Below are 19,417 nucleotides of genomic sequence, written 5' to 3'. Positions count from 1 at the left end.
CTTTACAGCTCATGCTATTCAATTGCGTTTTATCAACATTTTCTGAAAGAGAAATTGAATAACATGCAGAAATATAAAATAATATTTTTTTTTTGATAAGTAATGTAGTATATAACAAAAAAAGCGCAAAGCGCCTCTAAGTACACAATAAAGTATACAAAGGAACCCAAACAATACACCCAGAAAAACCCAGAAAAAACCCAAACAAACCAATCAAAAACCCAGAAAAACCCAATCAAACCAAACACCCATCCAAAGGGGAATACAAGAGACCCAACCAAACCCCAAGAAAAGCCCTAGTGCATCTCAGGTGGAACCCTTCACCTCAGGGGGAAAAGAAAAAGCATTTTTCGATCCCAAAAAACCCCGCCGACGCCGGCCCTTCACCGGAGAGATGGAGCAATCCAGATTATTGTGCTCCCTCAACCCCTTAACCTTAGAAGCAGAAACTTCAACCTTAGGGGCAGAAACTTCAACCTCAGCAAGCAGATCCTTGTTCTTATGCAGCTGCTTTGCGACTTTTTCCTTCACCCTCCGGGTATAAAACAGTTGGGACGAGGATTTAGAGGAGTAAATGGGAGTACCATTCTCTGTCATGCGAGGAAAAGGACGGCTAAGACTCCTCCCCATCTCAGCCGCCCCATCGAGAAGGGAAGTAGTCGAGAGTGAAGTGCATCCCTGCGACGAGAACAATGAGGTAGTAGCAGGGGAAAGAAAACAGCCAGCTTGAACCTCCACCGGCGCAGAGGGAACCAGAACAGGGTCCTTTCCCTTAGAAGACAAAGAATCCTTCAACACCACCGGAGCGGGAGAGACAGCTCTCGGACTCAAGAACCCACGACGAAACAAACCTTTCTCCGGAGAAGAAGGACGAACAACCAGCTCCTCCTCCCCCGAAAAAGGAACCTCCCTATCCCTGCAAGAGCTCGCCGGAGAGTCCACCTCCCAAGGAACAGCGAAGGCCTCCTTGAGAATAGAAAGACGAGCCGAATCAGAAATCTCCGAAGACACAGACGCACCCCGGCAGATTTCAGGCATCGAAGAAAGAGAGCCCTCCCAGTCCCTGCGCAACGTGCTCGCCGGTACAGCCTCCGCAGAAAGGGAAAAAGTAGCCCCCTGAGAGGACCCGTCACCGGCAGACCCAACAATCTCGCCCAAAACTCGCACCGGAGAGAGAGAGAACACTGCCGGGGAAGACCCATCGCCGGAATCCAAACCGGTAACCTGCAAACTCAAAGAAGACCTAGCGAACGGCTCCAAACACTCTTCAGAGGCTAGAGGAATCCCAGCCGATACAGACTCCAAAGGTAATGAGAAAGAGTTATGGACTGGATCTGAGAAATCCGGATCCAAGTGCTGAAACGGATCCAAATTTTGACCCAAACCCACTTCAGAGACCGACCCAGAATCACAACCCAAAGCAGAAGTTGATAGGCCCAAAAAACGAGCCCTTTTACTCCTGCGATTGGGCTTCGAGACAACCCCTGCACAGACCCAGTCCAACTTACGTTGGATTTGCCCTAGAAGCCTCATCAATCCACTAATACCGATCTTGCCCTTCTTCTTCTTCCTCAAACTCACTGAACCAGCCGCCTCCGCCAGAGGAGAAGACAAGCTCTCCAACGCAGAGCAATCCACGGCAGACCGCAACCCCAAACCGTCATACTCCGAATCCCACCAAGACGACCCCGGAAGCAAATCGAGAGACCTCGGATACTCAACTGCTCTCGCCTCGACGCCCGGAGAAGATCGAAGGACATCCACGAAAGACCTCCCGGAATCGACCCCCAAAGAAGGACCATCCATTAGAAACCCCGCCGAAGATGGAACCCCCGACTCCGCCGTACCATCCGACTTGATCTGTGCCGACATCAGTTGCCGAAGCTCTCCCGCGAAACGCCGCCAGCCCCTCCCAAAACGTCCCTCCGGAAGCCAAATGACTCCCTTACGACCACCCTCAGCCAACACCGATACCTCCAAGAACCTTCCGGCCTTATTACCTCCCCCGTGGACCATCGTGGCCTTATCACCCTCACGGTAAGATTTGGCAATTTCTTCCTTCACCTGAACCTGAATCGCCGCTTCCACCGTTTCCACCAACCACGACGAACACCGAATGCTCGCGTAAATATACCCCACGAAACCTTTTCTCCTCTCCTCCAGACGAAGGTTAGGACACCCAACCTTTGCCGAAAGGCAGAAGGTTTTGGCTTCAAAAGAGAAACTGCGTTCCATACGCCGAACCCTAACGCGCAGCACCAGCCGCGCCACCGATCGCAGAAAAAACTTTCAAAAATTCAAATTTTGAAATTCATCCGAGTCTAGAGAGAGAGAGAGAGACATTCTAGAGAGAGACCACGATGAAAGAAAAAGAGAGAGACATTCTAATCTTGTCATTGATTGTGGATAATCTTATCATTTCATCCATTTTAATCTATGAATGAAAACTGATCCTTTCTTGTATGACATTGTATTCTATCTCCAAACTGTTAAATTACAAGTTCACTAACTCAAAATCCCTTCAACTGTTACTTCTTTAGGTGATCCAATAAAGTTATGAAGGTCTGATATGTAGAGGGGAGGCTTTATTCATCATGCAGATTAATGTCTTTGTATGGAAAATATGTATGCATGTCTATGTTTGAGTGTGCGCACGCGCGAGGGAGGGAGAGAGAGAGAGAGGAAATGGTCGTTGCAAACTACAATATCCATAAATAATTTAAAATTCATGTATAATATAATATCACTACTTAGGTAATTGATAAAAAAATAACACTTAAGTTTTAAGAAGTTTTACATTGTACATCATGAATACGTAAATAATGTTTCATATGTATATCGAGAACTTAAGATTCAAAAACTTTACTTCATTCAAATTTATGAAAAGAATTTCGTGTGAATTGTGGTTTCATATCTGTGTAAACATCATCCTCGTACATGTTTTCAATTAAGATGTTACATCACCAAGAAGCTGCAATAACAAGATTTTGTGAGACATAACAATAATTAAGGGGAACTACCATCCAAGCTGAAAATCAAGACGTCTTGCTGCAGCAGCTTTATCTTCAATTTTATCCGAATTAGCCTCGGCCCATTCACAATCTAGCACCAAGCCTATTTGTCCCCCTTGCTTGTCCTGGGACAAGAACAAGAATGGCAAGAGCAAGAAAAGAATGTTATTCTTATAATAATTCAAGAACACAAATGAAGATTTGATTGATGAGTATAAAAATAAGAACCCTACTAGTAGATCATGAAATTCAAGATAAGATGAATCTTTTAGACTGACAGCACTACTTATATATGATATTGTAAAACATCTATATCGGTTAAACACTAGGAACATATCAGAGCATAACCAGTATAGCTATATAGATGTGTCCAGCAAACTAAGTTATGTAACATCCTGAATTGTAGTTCAATTATGGTGAACCTGGTGCTATATCTCTCAACAGAAAACTGTTCATTTTGCTTAATCCTTGCTTGCTCTATTAAGGATGATGTACAAAGATGTGCTTTAACTTTAAAAATTGAAAGTGGCATAATCAGCTAAAATTAAAACATATAGTGACTAATACATTAGTTACCCTGCAAAGATCCATGATATTATAGCCACAGGGTGTATAAGTCACAGAAGGAAAAGCCTAAACTTAGTATGCAGGTAACCATGAAATCTTGAAGGTAAGAAATCAAGCAGCTTCAATCATTTCTAATGCGTGATAAATTTATTCACATTATTTAATAGGCTGTAACACTAATTAAATAAGGGGAAATTGAAAACAATTATAATTAAGAACTGCGATTTTCTTTCACAAATGACCATGTAAACCTTGTAAATAAGCCTACCAATTGAAGATTCTGTAACCCTGGATGGTACAAATACACTGCCCTAGTTTCTCACCATAAATAGTATCATGATTTACACAAAATTAAACAAAACTTGATAAAGAGATTGGCCAAACAAGAACTATATTCTGTAATCCCAATTTTTTTTTTTTTGATAAGTATATTCTGTAATCCCAATATCCTTACTAAAGTAATTAATTAGTAATACAAATGAACAGTATACCTTATATTTGCTTCGGTATATTGAAACAGCTGCCGCATGGGCCAATATCTGGTGGTGCGTAGCCCAATATGGTTCTGTTGATGAATGTTGATGTCTTCCTGGAGCAAATATCCCACTATCGTATCCATTCACAGAAGTTTGAAGGGGCTCATTAATTGTAATCCAGGTCTTTACTCTATCACCAAAACTGGCGAAGCAAGTTTCTGCATAGACTGCAAAGTAATTTCTGGGTGCAAAAAATGGAAGCCGGATTAATAATCAATACACAACAAAAACGCATACAAAGGAAAACATATAAATGTTTGCATGTACTTGTGCATGTAGACTCACGCGTGTGCACATGAATACCAAACAAAAGAAGAAACAAAACTTTTTCCCAGTAAATTAAAATCTTGTTTTCCCTAAAAGTCATTGATGTTATTAGCAATGTTATAGTCTTCACATATCAAAGCTCAAACGAAGGGTTGGAAATACGAAGGTAATTTGCTAAGAGGTAACCCCTCTGTCTGATGAAGGTAAGCCACATATTGAACTTATGGTGGTGTTAGACTATTGGCATATACCACGCAACTCCAAGAGTATTACAGAGGCACTGGTCCATTGGAGCAACCTACCACTGGAAGATGCCACCTGGGAAGACATTCACCAGCTGACTAAACAGTTTCCTACTCTGGACCTTGTGGACAAGGTACCTGTCAAAGGGGGGAGAAATGATAGGGCACGCGGGGCAGGTAAGCCTAAACTCAAATATTCGGAGCACATGTTCATGGAGGGGCAGTTACCAACCAAAAGTAAGCACAAATGCACCGTGGATAAAGGAAGCATGTTGACAAGTTCAGCACGTAGAGCAGTTAATTGAGATGAAGGGAAACATGGCAAAGACAGTTAACTAGTAGTGTTCAGTTGATGGTACGTCAGTTATGCTGTATTTTTCCAACTTTATTTAATTTGCAAGGGTCACAGTAATGGAAGTGAAGAATCTTGGTTTGTCTTGTATTGGGTGTACTCATACCCGAAGTGGAGATTAGTTTCTTGCTTATCCAATACCTCTTGGGTTGTTATTAGGGGTAAATTCCCTATGAATAAATCAACAAATGACCATGATTGGCATTATTAAGACCATGAAAAGAACAGGATCCATGCAAAATTGTAGTTAATGATCTCTATGAATAGTAAATTTTTCTTTTCTTCATTTCTCATACTCATTACAAACATTATTTATTCCTCAGTATGGCCATACATTCTTTATTCTTCTTCCTTATGGCTACAAAGTCTATGAGCCGTACAAATATAGTTATCGTATTCCTCAAAAACCCTATGTTTTTGCAGCTTGTAACAGGTTTCTTCAACTAAGCTTCAATTTAAGAACTGTTGATGTATCCTAGTTCTCAAGGGTAACAATTTAAGAACTGTTGACTATAAAGGAACTGACTCATCTTTTCTTCTTTACTCTTTACTCTTGGACGGCCGCTTGGCTAGCTCCCTTAGTAATTAGTTTTTCTGACTTCGTCTTTCATTTCTCTCCCTCTTAGGCGCTCTCTTTTATACTTCCCGTGTATATGGGTTGCGCCCCTCTGCCCTTTTGATATATAACATTTTTACTCATCAAAAAAAAAAAAAAAAAAAACATTTTCCCTTGAGCCTAATATGCTAAACTACAAATTTTCTCAGCTTCTTTGAGCTTAACATGCTGAAGAGAAGTCAAAAGAGACATACAAAAAAGAAAGACATAATCAATGCAATAAGAGAAAGAGGTCAAGTCAGCATATATAGAAGTTTGACAATATTTAGAACTTATATACTCAATTGAAATCAACATGAGAAGCATTGCTATTTTTCAAGAAGTTTGCAAAAACTGACAGTTCAATTTTTTTTTGATAAGTAAACGGTTTTGATGAAAGTATTAAAAAAAAAAAAAACTGACAGTTCAATTATGACAGTACTTACACAATTTCTTTATTTAACCACCCGCCCATTGTCTCATGAAGATGCAAAGGAAGATCCCAGTGGTACAAAGTTATGCAAGGCTGGATACCTGCAGGAATAAAGCTGTCAAATATGCATTGTTGGTGCCACTAAAAGGAAATTAAGTACAATATCATACCCTTTTCAAGAAGAGCATTAATGACATTGTTATAGTAATTAATCCCTTCTTCATTGACTTTGGTTCCCAAACCATCTGTAATCATAAGCAAACCATCAAAGAAGATCAATTTGTCATCATAATTAAGCTCAGGCAACACAGTAAAAACAACTAGGAGAATTTCCGTACAACTGTACCTCTATATAAGGGGAAAACTACTTGACATAGTTTTTTATATCAATATTATAGTTCAGGACAAAACCCGGGATTGAAGGTGTCAACACCACTTAGTCCTAAAAGGAGGACATATTGAAGGGTGAATATACAGACTAAATGATAAAGATGAAACAGAGTAGTTCATATGCGAGTAATTATGTATCAAAATGGAAAATCTGACAAGAAAAGAGATGTATACTCTTCTTTTCAGGCCCAAAAAATAAAAAGGGATGTAATGTTAACCCTTATTTTTCTTTAATGAAAGGAAAAAAAAAAAAAATGCCCTCCACTGGTTCATCATCTCATTTCCATGAGCACTGTGAAACTCATCATTTCAAGCCATTCAAAATGACACTATTATACAGCATTAACCCTATAAATAGATCATAATAGTCATTGGCACACAAAGTTACCTACAAAGGAGAGAGACCTAGCCATACTAAATGTCCTCACTGATGAAAGGGGCCTGGCATCTTTATTTCAAATGTTTAAATAATAACTGTGCCTTACAGACCCAAGGAAGGCATATAGACTATTTGGAAAAACAAATTACAAGATATGATTTCTGTGTTAGAAAACTATGCACCATCCATGACAACCAGATCCAATTCTCTTTTATACAATAAAAAAAAAAAAAAAAAACCATGTCCATGTCTATTTTATAAAACTCAGAATCTATTTAACAATTGAAATAAGACTTTCACATTGCCCATTGTAAAATATGTATTGAAAATTTTCAACTTCTACCAGATCTTTTATCAAAATGTTCTGCCTGAACTCTCAAATATAAGAATATCTTGAGTTCTAAATGCTTTCAATCTTAGAAAACTCTAAAAGTTGGCCAATATGAATCAAGAAAATTGACAAAAAGATCCTTTGTGCTGTCTTATGTGGACCATATGAAGAAAAGGGAATACTTGGAAGTTTAAAGGGGTTAAAACTAGTTGGACTACACTAAGTCTTCACTTTTTTATATCATTGTAAAATTGTGTTAGACTATATCCATGTCTCCTCTTTTCTGGATTTTCTTCATCTTTTAAACTTCAGATCATATTGACTGGGGGGGACCTTTTGTATTTTTTTGCTTAATTAAATATTTTCCTTTGTCTTTATGATAAAAATTGACTCGTTAAAAAAAAACACACCATCAAATTCCAGTCCCAAATGCTGCTGCAACGTTAGAGTTGACTTAAGTTGTGCCAAATGCACAAGGATCATTGCAGTTTACAGCCTTGGTTCATACCTTTTTTTTTGGATAAAGACTTTTACAAAATGCAAAAATTGTTTCATATACTTTGTGTTACATAATGGATCAATCATGTATATGAATCTCATATGCCATCCAAAATTGTATAATTGTGGTTCACATTGCTAGGAATCATCCATCCCAATAGCTTAAGCTATCAGGAAGTGGCCCAACAATGTATATCAAGAACGCAAAATAAATCTGACACCCACTCACAGGTAGACTCACCCAAAATCGCTTAAACAAATGCAGGCCTTGCATGTGTAGAAACAGCTACAAATTTTCTTTTGATGAATAATAATAATTTTATAGAGGGCAAAGCCCTCGTACACAAAGAGAACCAAGACCCTAGAGGCTACTACAATCTAAAAAACAAATCAAATCTACTAGATTCCCTGAGACAAAATTAGGAACAAAAACAATAACCCAATCCAAAAGAGATCTCAGAAAAGAGGATTTAAGGAAAAGCACATGGTCTCACCATCCTCAAAAAGACGCCGATTCCTTTCCCTCCAAATGCTCCACATTAAGGAGTAGGAATAACTTTCCAGTGTCGGCGTAAAGGCAAGTCTGCTTTGCGGGTTTAGGGCATATTTGGGGTGTAGAGTCTGTTCTACGGGATTAGAGCTTCTTTGGGTTTTAGGGTTCTTTCATGGGGGTCCTTTTTTATTCTTTTCTTTTCTTTCTTTTTTTTCTTTTTTCCAGCACTCTCTTGATATGCAACATTACTTATAAAATAAAATAAAATGAAATTTAAAAAAAAAAAAAAAAAAACTTTCCATATTGCCTCTGACTAGTCTTTGGGATGTCCCCAAAGAAAATTTGAAATAATGGGGGACTTAGGATTAGAACAGAAGACATTTTAGTCAAAACAAGGCCCTGATATCATGTTAAGGAACCACCTATCTCAAAAGCTAAAACTATAAACAAGTGGGTTAGAAATGTATATCAAGCTCGCAAACACCAAATCTTATATAAATAAAACTCTTGCTTACTTCTAGACAAAACTTATAACAAGGACAAGGATATGGGAAGAAGAATGGAAGGTAAAAATGACTAACTGAGAACTTATTCAAAGGAAGTAATAGTAATTAGTAAATTACTATTACTTCCAGTGTATGTGGGTTGCGCCTCTCTGCGCTCTTTTATATATCATCATTACTTATCAAAAAAAAAAATTAGTAAGTTTCAACACTAATCAAATAAAGAATCAAAATGTTCCGAATCTACTCTTTTGAATAGCATTGATGAAGTGAATATTCACGACAAAATGCACTAAAAATATTCTAATCAACATACCAGGGAAGATACGCGACCATGATATGGAAAAGCGATAAGCATCAAATCCCAATTTGGCTATAAGCTCAACATCTTCCTGTATATAAGTATTGAATTAATCACCTATATCTGACAAAGCTTCAAAAAAATTAAAAATTAAAAATTAAAAAAAAAAAAAAAAAGATAGACAAACCATAGAAATGATATGAAGAAAAAAGGTTTCCTCTATACCAAGGAAAAAGGATTAAATTACACATACAAGAAGTAGATATGCATTAAGGTCAAATCAACTTAACAAGCCTTTTTCAAACTAAATTAGGGGTAACCTCCATGGATCCTTTTCCAACAAGTTGTTATCGGCTACATGTATCTTTTCTCACTATTCTATTACTTTTTTTAAAGTAAAGGAAATTCATTAGACACACAAGAGACGCAACTCAAGTGCATAGAAAGTATACAAGAGACAACACCCAACAAATCAACAAAGAACCAAACAGAGAACAAAAATCTGCAATGCTAGAGACATGGGATAAAGTGGTAGCAAAGCTCCACTCAATAAGGTTTTGAGAAGATAGGTCCATAGAACCGTACTCGTTCTCTCTTGATCATTGAAGCTTCGAACATTTCTTTCTCCACATATGCACCAGAATAAGAAGGAAGGAATAGCATTCCAAACAATAATGTTGTCATTCCAGCCAGCCCCCCAGTACTAACACACCAAAAGGTCCACCACTTATTTAGACATAACCCACTCTACCCCAAACTTCTGAAGAAAAAGATTAATTCAAGTTTCTTCACTCTTTTTACACATACAACACCAATCTATTACCATGATGTGACGCTTGCGGAGATTATCCAAAGTGAGTTTTTCCACGAGAAGCTGTCCACGTAAAGAAAGCCAACTTCAAAGGGGCCTTAGGCCTCTAAACACTCTTCAAGGGGAAATGGTAAACACCATTAGGAAGATAACTTAAATAAAGTTTCAACCTCAAAAGATCTTCTTTTTTAGGGCCTATCATCACCCTCCTGACCCACTCTAGTAGAGTACAAAACATTGAAGAAAGAGGAGACGTACTTCACCTCCCAATCATGTAGCAACCTGGTGAAATTAATGTCCCAAGGGACTGTATCATTACTAACACTCCTGAGGTTAGCCACCATTGCGTCCCTATTCCTAGCAAGACAAAATAACTCCAGAAAAGAATCAATATTAGGCACTATTTACGAAAGCTTTTGACATCGTTAGGTGGGATTTCAAGCCCCATTCCCAAAGTGCGCAAGCTAACACTAGTCCACATGTTACTTGGAGGCGCTGGAACTGGAACCCCAGCGGTGGCGCGTGTAGGCGCGTCCCGCTAGAGCTCGGTTTTCTGTTTTCGTGGGATGCGTTCGTGTAGATTAGGATGGAGCGACGTTTTTCGGTGGAAGCTAAAACCTTCTTTTTCTCGACGAAGGCTTCGAAGCTTCGTTTGGAGGAAAGAAGGAAGGGTTTTGTAGGGCTTATTCTGGTGGGTCAGCGAAGTGCTTCCTGGTTGGCAGCTACGGTAGAAGAGGCGTCTCAGTCTCAGGTGAAGGAAGATTTCGTCAAAAAATTTAGCGAGGAAGGGAAGTCTTTGTCGGTGAGCGGGGGTAGTAACAAAGCTGGGAGATTCCTGGAGGTGGTTGCCTATCTGGAGGACGAACGGAAAGGTATCATCTGGATCCCAGAGGCCCGCTCTGGGCGGGGTTGGCGGAGGTTCGTGGTTGAGCTGCGTTCGTTGCTGGCTGTGCAGGCGAGTTCTCCAGGGTTTTCGAATTCTGAGAGTTTCTCTCCGGGGACAAAAGATGGACGGTCTTTCGCCGAAGCGTTGCGCTCTTCTTCCTGCGAGGTGGCGGACATTGCTGGGGCGCGGCTTCTTTCGTCGCAAGAGATTGACTTGTTCCCGGTGGCGAGCTGTTTCGAGATGGGGAATGTTGGAGTGGAAATACGATTCGCGATGGATTGTTACGAAATGGAGAAAGCTCATCCCTTGATTGAGCAAAGCTTCTCGTCTCCGGTGGCGGCGGCAGCTAAGTTTAGAAGGAACAAGTCGATGAGGCGATTAGGGTTTTTCTGCTATAAGTTGGACCGGATCCTTCGCGGGCTGGGTGAGAAGCCCAAAGGTAAGCGGATTAGGGTTGGTTCTTTGGGTTATGATGGGCATAATTCCGGGTCGGTTTCCGGGTCGGTTTCTGGGTCGGCTGTGGTTCAAATTCCCGTTTGCGGCCCTGTTTTGGATCTCGATAAGTTCAGCGATGGGTCTTTGTTGCACTCGGATAAGTCTTCACCGGAGTCTCCTGGGTTTGCTGAGAATGTCCAAATTGGGGATTTTGGACGGAAATCTTCCCCGGCGACTCCTGTGTCTCCGGCGAGGCTTTGGCGCAGTTTGAGGGATGACGCTACTGCTCCTACGGTGGTGGCTACTGTTTCTTCGGTGGCTTCTGTTTCGCCTGTGAATCATTTCTCTTTTCCTCCGGCGATTCCTGCGGTTGCTTCTACTTATCCGGCGAGGCTTCAGTGCAGGATGAGGGATGAGGCTTCTGTACCTCCGGTGGTGGCTACTGTTCCTCCGGTGAGGGCTATTGTTTCTCCGGTTTTCTCTTTTCCTCCTGCACCTGCCAAAGCTTTGATAGAAAAACAATCCTATGTTTCCAAGTGTTATACACGGAGAGCGAAGGATAAGGAAGCTAAACAGCTTCATAAGAAAAAGATGCCGATGGGGGTGAAGAATTTGGAATGCTCCGATATCTTTGAGGCTAGGGGCAGTGGCTCGAGTAGGGTTAGGGATGTGGGGTGATCTTGTGTAGGGTTAGCCTTTGTGTAGGGTGTTTCTTGTGTAGGGTGTTTTGATTTCGGGGGTTCTTGGGTGGATCTTTTTGGGTTCCTTGTGGGTGCTCCTTGGGAGCTTAGGGTTTTTATTGGGTGTTTAGCCGCTCTCTTTTATACTCTATGTGTAATCGTGTTGCGCCCTGTTTGGGTTTTTGATATATACAAATTTACCTATCAAAAAAAAAAAAGAATCTTTCAAAGGACGATCTCCACACTATATATATAATGGTTAGCCACCATTTAGTACCCGATCTCTCACTAGAGAAATGAGACATTGAAATCATCCCAGTACACCAAGGGATATCCCACCATGAAGCCAGACATGCTAGCTCCTCTCAAAGCAATCAACAATCAACATCTAAGTTGGACTCATAGACACTGGCAAAATCCCACTGAACAGAACAATGAGACTTCTAAAATTACAAGCCACCACAAAATTCCCCACACACACTTCGATCTTTTTCAACTCTTCTGTCCCAAATCCAGGCAATGCCACCCAAAGCCTCCCTGGCATTCAATTGACACCAAACAAAGTGTTGACCATTCCACAAACTACACACGATGCTCCTAGAAAACTGCTCCAGTTTATTTTCCTGTAAGGCCACTAAGCCTTCAACACTCTAAGTAAATTCCAAAAACACATGCGTTTATCCGCTTCATGCAGCCCTCTAATATTCCACGAAATGATTTTCAACTTCATAAGGAAACAAAAGACACCCGCCCATGTCTACCTCCAGATTTAGAGGCAATATCCCATGAGACATAATTAATGGAATAGTCCAATCTTTTCAATTCCCTGGTGCCTTTGCAGCTTTTGGGGGTCAGCTTATAAGAGCTAGAAGGAGAGCCACAGCTCACAGTACACTTGAATCAGTTGGCTTCAATAGAAGTAAAATGGGCAATAATCACTTTTTCAAATTTGTCACAAGACATTCCTAAAAAATTGCTAAAACCCTTGATCTTTTTCAAAACCCACTTCGTAGTCTCTTTCTAAAAAAAAAATAGCCTCCTCCGAAGCTTAAGGGGAGTAAGCATTCAAAGGCTCACAGAACAAAGGCTTGTTATACTTGTTAAATTACCAGTTATCCCAAAAGGCTAAGCGAATAGAAAGAGATAAATTTAATCATTTAATCATTATTTTAACACTCCCCCTCACATGTGGGCTCAAGCTCCCTTTTAATAGGTGAGGCCCAGCACGTGGAATATATAATTTAAATAGTGGGTGAATTGACAGAATCAAAGTTCGATCCAGGACCTTTGACTATGATACCATATTAAATTACCAGCTATCCCAAAAGCTTAAGCTTATAGGAAGAGATAAATTTAATCATTTAATCATTATTTTAACAAGACTCACACTCAAACACTTCTCCCTCCAAAATATCCACATCTAGACAAGAAGAAAATCACAGATACTAACACCCTTATTCTCAGAGAGCACAATCGCCGACTCCAATGCAGAATTCTTGCTGAACCCACACAGCTAGGAATAAGTTGGTTGGGTAGCCTCAGAAAATTGGGAAGCTTTGTGGGGCAAACCAGACAAAGACCCAACTAACTCCACCTGAAATCGCCCCTCCGGACCTACCTTCTTCCCCAACAGCAAGCTTCCCCACTACTCAACTCATCGGAACGAACAAAAACCCCGATTCTAAACCTGGAACAAAAGCCCACTTCCCATTCCTCAAAATGAGCACCCAGTTAAGAGCCTCAGACACCCTTGAGTCAACTTAGTTAAGAGCATTGGTCACCCCCGAGACACCAACAACAGATGAGTTAGAAATTGAGTCAGAAATGGCGTCATTACCTAGAATCTCCCCAAACACAGTGGACCCAGCATCGACCGGCATGGAGCACAAATCTGCCATCACGAGCAGAGCTGTTTGGGTGTTGGAGCACAATGATTGTGATAGAGAACCATCTGACCAGGAGGACTTCGGTTCTTCTATCAACAGAGAACTGGTTGCCCTTCAGGAACCCCTTTGAAATAGCCACTGGAGCCTCAGGATAACTCAATAGAGTTAGCAGCGGCTCCACCATGACTGACGTGACCTCCATAACAGTGACTGCACCTAGCAATCTTCGCCTATTACATGAGGCCATACTATATGTTACCTTCCTATTTAGCATATCCTTCTTAAACTAATACCGATGTTACTAGACGAAATAGATATTGATACCATAAGTACAAAAACATTTAGAAGAGACAAACAAGTATTGCTAGAGATCAAACTACTTGGTATTTCTATTTCACAAACAAGAATGCTTAACAGCGGATGAAGCATGCCACCAAGGCCAAACTGCATATCACCAAACCTAACAATTGCTTGTGCAGGCAATAGTGTGCTGAGAACTTTTATACGTAGATCTGGGAAGCATGCAATATCTGGTACAAATAATTTTCTTTTTTGGTATCTTTTACGAATGATGAGGATTCATAAGAAACAATTACTAGAGCATGTTACGAATGTTCACAAGAAACAAATATAAAATGGCAATAATGTAAATAATTTCTGGCTTTTTCTCCAAACTCTCTATGAATTAACAACAGTTTAATGATATTACAATTTCACACAAGAAAAAGAAGAAATAATTACTAGAGCAATGCTTTATCCACCAAGGAATGGTGTTGCTCTTAGGGACTAAGCCATACAGCACTACAGGATATAGTGCATCCACCTGATATGAAGTCACATCCCAAACTTAAGAATGGGCTACTTACTGCATAATCATTACAAGGCCAAGCAATGACAAAGGAACAAAAGGGAAGGTGAGTCACTCATCCAGTGTTACTGACCTTGTATCTATGATATTGATCCACTGCAACATCAGCATTGCTTTTGTCAATGATCTTGCCTAACATAACAAAAGGATGCACAAATCAGATTCAAAACATGCAGAAGAAAAAGTCCCTTCAAGCCATCATGGGAGAATTTCTTATAAAATTGTTGAAGAAAAAAATAAAACCTTCAGTGTGTGAAAAAGAATCCCAAATACTAGGACCCCTACCACCCTCCTTGCAGGCTCCTTCCACCTACAAATAAATAACAAGGTGACCGAATTCCAAGATCAGTGAGTTTTCCATTATCTATGGACACTACATGAACCAACTCAAAATTTAAAATGAAATTTAAAAAAAATAAAAAAAACATATGAGTTATGCAAGTCTCTTATTTAGAATCACATACTTTATTTTCCAAAGGTGATTGATCTCTATCTCTTCTATATAATTTACTTTTCTATTAAAAGGCATACTATCAAACTACTTACCAAAAAAATGCATATTATCAGACCTCCATTATATATCAAGAAAACATTTTGTAAAAGTGAATATTGTGCATGTATTTGTCTCATGCATCCCTTCCTCCAATTTTCTGTTTCATCTTCTTTCACTTCTCCTTCTAATTTTTTTTTTTTTTTCCCTTTTTTACCATAAAACGGTAGCATGAAATAACATCTTTACCCAACCAAATTGGTCCTTTGGCATCCATGCCCATCCTCAAACCCTTGATAAAGTGACCACAACACAACCATTTAACCACAAAGCTAAAAGGTAATAGGCAACCCACCAAGCTGGTATCAAGGCAATCAACTGAAAAATCTTTTTTCTCCTTCAATTCCCAGTCAATTAAAGAAAGGCCAGGTGAGGGTTATTCAAAAAACCAGCAATATGGAAGAGGATAGATGCCAATAATTAGATCTATGAGGAAACTTGAGATAAAAGTTTGAGGTTTTTAAAATTCTGATTAAAGAAAGATGATTTTATGTGGAGTTCATTACCTATCCATTTAAGGAAGGCATAATTCATCACTCATACCCTTTGGTCACAAAGAGACGATCATAATATCAAACTATGGCAATACCACAAGATCCTTTAAAATATAGTTCCATATATCAAGGATAAAGAATTCTTTAGAATATTTACCAAATAAAAAATCACTTAATTGGATGATATGAGATATCACTGATATGCAACAAAAACTACACCCGAAATGGCCAAAAAAAAAAAAAAGATGAAACAATGGGAGGAACCAACCTAGGGGTGGAACTGCATGGACTGTTGGGGGTCCTTGGCAACCCCAAAATTTTATACAGTCCATGTAAAACCACAACTTACTGTACATGCCCTACATTGGCAATATTAATTTTTAAGCGAGAAATGCTAAAGCATCTACCCCGGTCCTTCTCTCATCCTTCTCCATTTTTTTTTTTTTTAGGAATGATAAAAATCATTCTCTCAACCATTTCCGAATAGTGAATAGGTAAATCTACCATTGAGTTTTTGTGGGACGAATCCATTAGATTTTCAAAAAAAAAATGGTTAAAAGATGGTTGAGAGAATGATGTGTAGCATGCCTCTTTTTTTAAATCAACCATTAGATTTGTAAGACCCACCTAAGTGAAGGTGTGTCATGCGTAGGTCGTACAGATCCATGGTTGATTTTAAAAAAGGGAGGATGGAAAAAGGGCTTTGTAGCATTTCTCCTTTCACACCCATCATGTTCCACCGTTTCAGCTTTTTAGGTATTATTGGGTCCTCAGCATCTTGTACTTAATAGAGCATTTTGTCTACATTTTGTATTTTTTTTTTTTTTTTTACATGTCCACACAAAAGGGGGAGGCGAACTAGTGAGACTACTTGAAAAAATTAATACTTCTCCTTTAAAAAAGTGGAGATGTGCTTCATGACTAGATTGATTATTCCAATTACTTCAAAACAAAAAAAATCCTCTGCATTTGAGTTTATTTTTCCATATACACCTTTTGGATTAAAAAAAAAAAAACACACACACACACACACACAACAAAGAAGATGAAATACCAGTGTCACCGAATTGTGAGTCTATTAATATCTTATGACGACGTTTTAAAATCTCTATGGTATGTTCATGTAATTTTTTGTTTGTAAATAATTTTGTCTAAAATTTGGTATGATTTAATATGAAATTAAATTTAAGACTTTCATACATATTAAAGGACTATACACCATTCATAATTAAAATCTTGGTTCCGCCCCTGAACCAACCAAAAGCAAGCATGCCTGCCAAAACTCACCAACCAATGACAACAAAAAGAAATTCATAGAAATAACATAACAAAAGAAACCCAATACTTTAATGAGCCACATTGTTTTTATGAACAAGAAATATATATTTATGAACAAGAAAGACCAAGCAAAAGTAGAGCACTAGAGTAAACAGCAATTGCCCAGATCGTAATTTATAAGAAAATGGATAAAGAAAGTAATATATTTACATGTATAAAAATAGGTATATTAGAAAGTGAAAAATAGCAAATACCCAGATCATGATTCGTCAAGAAATTAAAAGTAATACGATGTAGGAACAGTAAAATGTGCAAAGCACAGTGACGGCAAAAAGAGCACCTGATAGGCAGAAGTGGCGACTCCAAAGAGAAAGTTTGGAGGGAAGTCGCAGCGAGAGATTTCCTTGTTGGAATCATCAGCTTCATGTTCTTTCAACAAGTCCTCCTTCTTCACCATTGTTGTCGTCACCGAGAGAAAGTGTGTCAGAAGGAAGGACTGCAGAAATATATATGCATAGGGAATCAGTGAGGATGATTTAATATTTTAAAATAATAAAATATAATATTTTATTATTTTAAGTAAATATATATATACGATAATGATATAGAGCATGTTCGGTATGCATAAATAGTGATGTTATGTCAAATTTTTTATTATTATTACTTTATTATTTTAATTTAAAAAAAAAAAAATTCACACCAAGCGTACATCACTGTTAATACACGCAGGGCGTGCTCTATATATTACCTATATATATATATATATATATATATTAAGCCAGGCGTGCTTCACTCGGATAGGAAGAGACGTGATTAGCAGCACGCCGGCTCAAAAAAAAATTTTATATTTTTTAATATTAAAAAAAAATTGCCGGCACACCGACATTCTGTTTTCCTTCACCCGGATAGGAATAGAGAGGAACCGGAGGGAGGAAATAGAGTATTCAATATTGTATTTTTACTAAATAGAATTTTTTTTAAATATATAAATATATATAGGAATAGAGAAAGAGGATTGTAGCCACGTGGGGGTTGGCGTACCGTGTAATCTTTGGTAGTTGAAGGGCATCGCGATCGAGAGCGACATCCAAAGATTTTTGATTGCTTTGTTTTATTATCTTCGTCCATATAAACCAAGAGCAAGAGATGTTTACAGCTGTCTCTTAATTCATTTAAAAAAAAAATTTTATTATTAAATTGGATTTTACATACTTAAATGTGAATTTGCTCATTTATTTTATGGAGATGAAACAAAAAATAGCAAAAAGATAAATAAATAAATAACGAACATTTGTTCTAAAGATCTGATGATTAATTTGAAAAAAAAGTATGGCAAATAGATCAAATAAATATATATATACATAGTAATGTTAAGGACTATCTTTTTATTCTCTTAAAATTTGCGTGGCTTTTAAAATCACCATTAAATTTTAGATAAATTATACTTGAATTTTGATTTAATTGTGATTTTAAAAGTCACATTAATTTTATAAGGATAAAAAGATAATAAATAGATGGTCTCTAACATTACTCATACATATAACAAGTTTCTACATACAATATCATTATCTTTGTATCTCATCCCTAAGGGGTAACTCAATCGACTGAAAACCACGCCTCATGAAGCGAAGATCACTAATTTAAATCATTATCTCACTTTTATATGAACATGTCAAAATATATATATATATATATATATATATATATATATATATATATTGCTTTTGTTAGGACCCACGGTCCACTGTTAATGCGTGACTTTAGCCTTTAATAAACATGACTTGAAATGAAATGGCACCGACAGACAACGTCAGGTACCTATGGTCCACCGTTGATCATGTGTTGAAAAGTCAGGTACCCACAACCGTTGTTGCATTGGCCACGTGTGCGGTGTCTATTCTTAACAAAAGCAGTAGCCAAGTGGCAAGTGCCAAGTGTCTTTTTTCAACCGCAACGCAATAATTTAAGAGGGATGATACTTCCTAGTTCCTAATTTCGTGGAGTCCTGCTTACGCGGTTGTCAAATTGGCAGCCTAGGGACATATATTAAAAAATAATAATAATAAAAAAATTTGTTATTTTTTTTAGTTAAATTTCTTTGAATTAATATTTTAGTTTCTAATGCCTTAAATCTTGTTTTTGGATTTAAAACTAAAACCTAAAGGTGGAAGGTTAACCCTTTAGGAATGATATCACCCAAAAGGGATTCGATCATCATAAATTTAGTGCTAATACTTTAAATTTGATGCTAATACCTCAAATTTAAATTTCCCTTTAATATCTCTCTTCTTCGATTTTTTTTAAAAAAAATTAAAATCAAAATGTCTGAGTGTAAAAAAAAATGAGAGTGTATGTAGCATTACTTATTCCATAAACCCTTTTCAACCCTCCCTTTCATGGATTGAGATCCCCTAGAATTTCTTTTAAATTTGAGATTCTCAAATTTATAAATCTCAGCCGTTAATCACATTTAAGGGTCTAAAATAAACCATCTACCCTCAAGGAAACGGAAACATAGGTTTAGAAGCTTCCACATTAAATATTGAAACATGGCTTGTTTTAAACCCTTAAATATGGACGGTTGAAATTTATGAATTTGAGAATCTCAAATTTTAAGGAAATTCCCTTTCA

At 38.2% G+C, this 19,417-nt stretch overlaps 1 protein-coding gene across 1 annotated transcript in view; it reads right to left on the bottom strand.

The window, feature by feature from the left end:
* LOC132168707 (beta-glucosidase 42) overlaps positions 1–17,283 on the bottom strand; it is a 25,773-nt gene extending 8,490 nt beyond the window's left edge. The window contains exons 1-8 of the mRNA XM_059579729.1: positions 17,127–17,283; positions 14,708–14,774; positions 14,538–14,596; positions 8,914–8,989; positions 6,174–6,248; positions 6,017–6,104; positions 4,070–4,295; positions 3,021–3,136 (exon numbers count right to left, since the gene is read on the bottom strand). Of these exons, the coding sequence (XP_059435712.1) occupies positions 3,021–3,136; positions 4,070–4,295; positions 6,017–6,104; positions 6,174–6,248; positions 8,914–8,989; positions 14,538–14,596; positions 14,708–14,774; positions 17,127–17,243 (824 nt within the window). The 5' untranslated portion in view covers positions 17,244–17,283. The remainder of the gene's footprint in view (positions 1–3,020; positions 3,137–4,069; positions 4,296–6,016; positions 6,105–6,173; positions 6,249–8,913; positions 8,990–14,537; positions 14,597–14,707; positions 14,775–17,126) is intronic.
* Positions 17,284–19,417: the final 2,134 nt, after the last annotated feature.

Source organism: Corylus avellana, chromosome ca2, assembly GCF_901000735.1.
Source record: "Corylus avellana chromosome ca2, CavTom2PMs-1.0".
Taxonomy (NCBI): Eukaryota; Viridiplantae; Streptophyta; class Magnoliopsida; order Fagales; family Betulaceae; genus Corylus; species Corylus avellana.
Note: the sequence above shows the minus strand (reverse complement) of the source record. Positions and strands in the feature narration are given on the sequence as shown.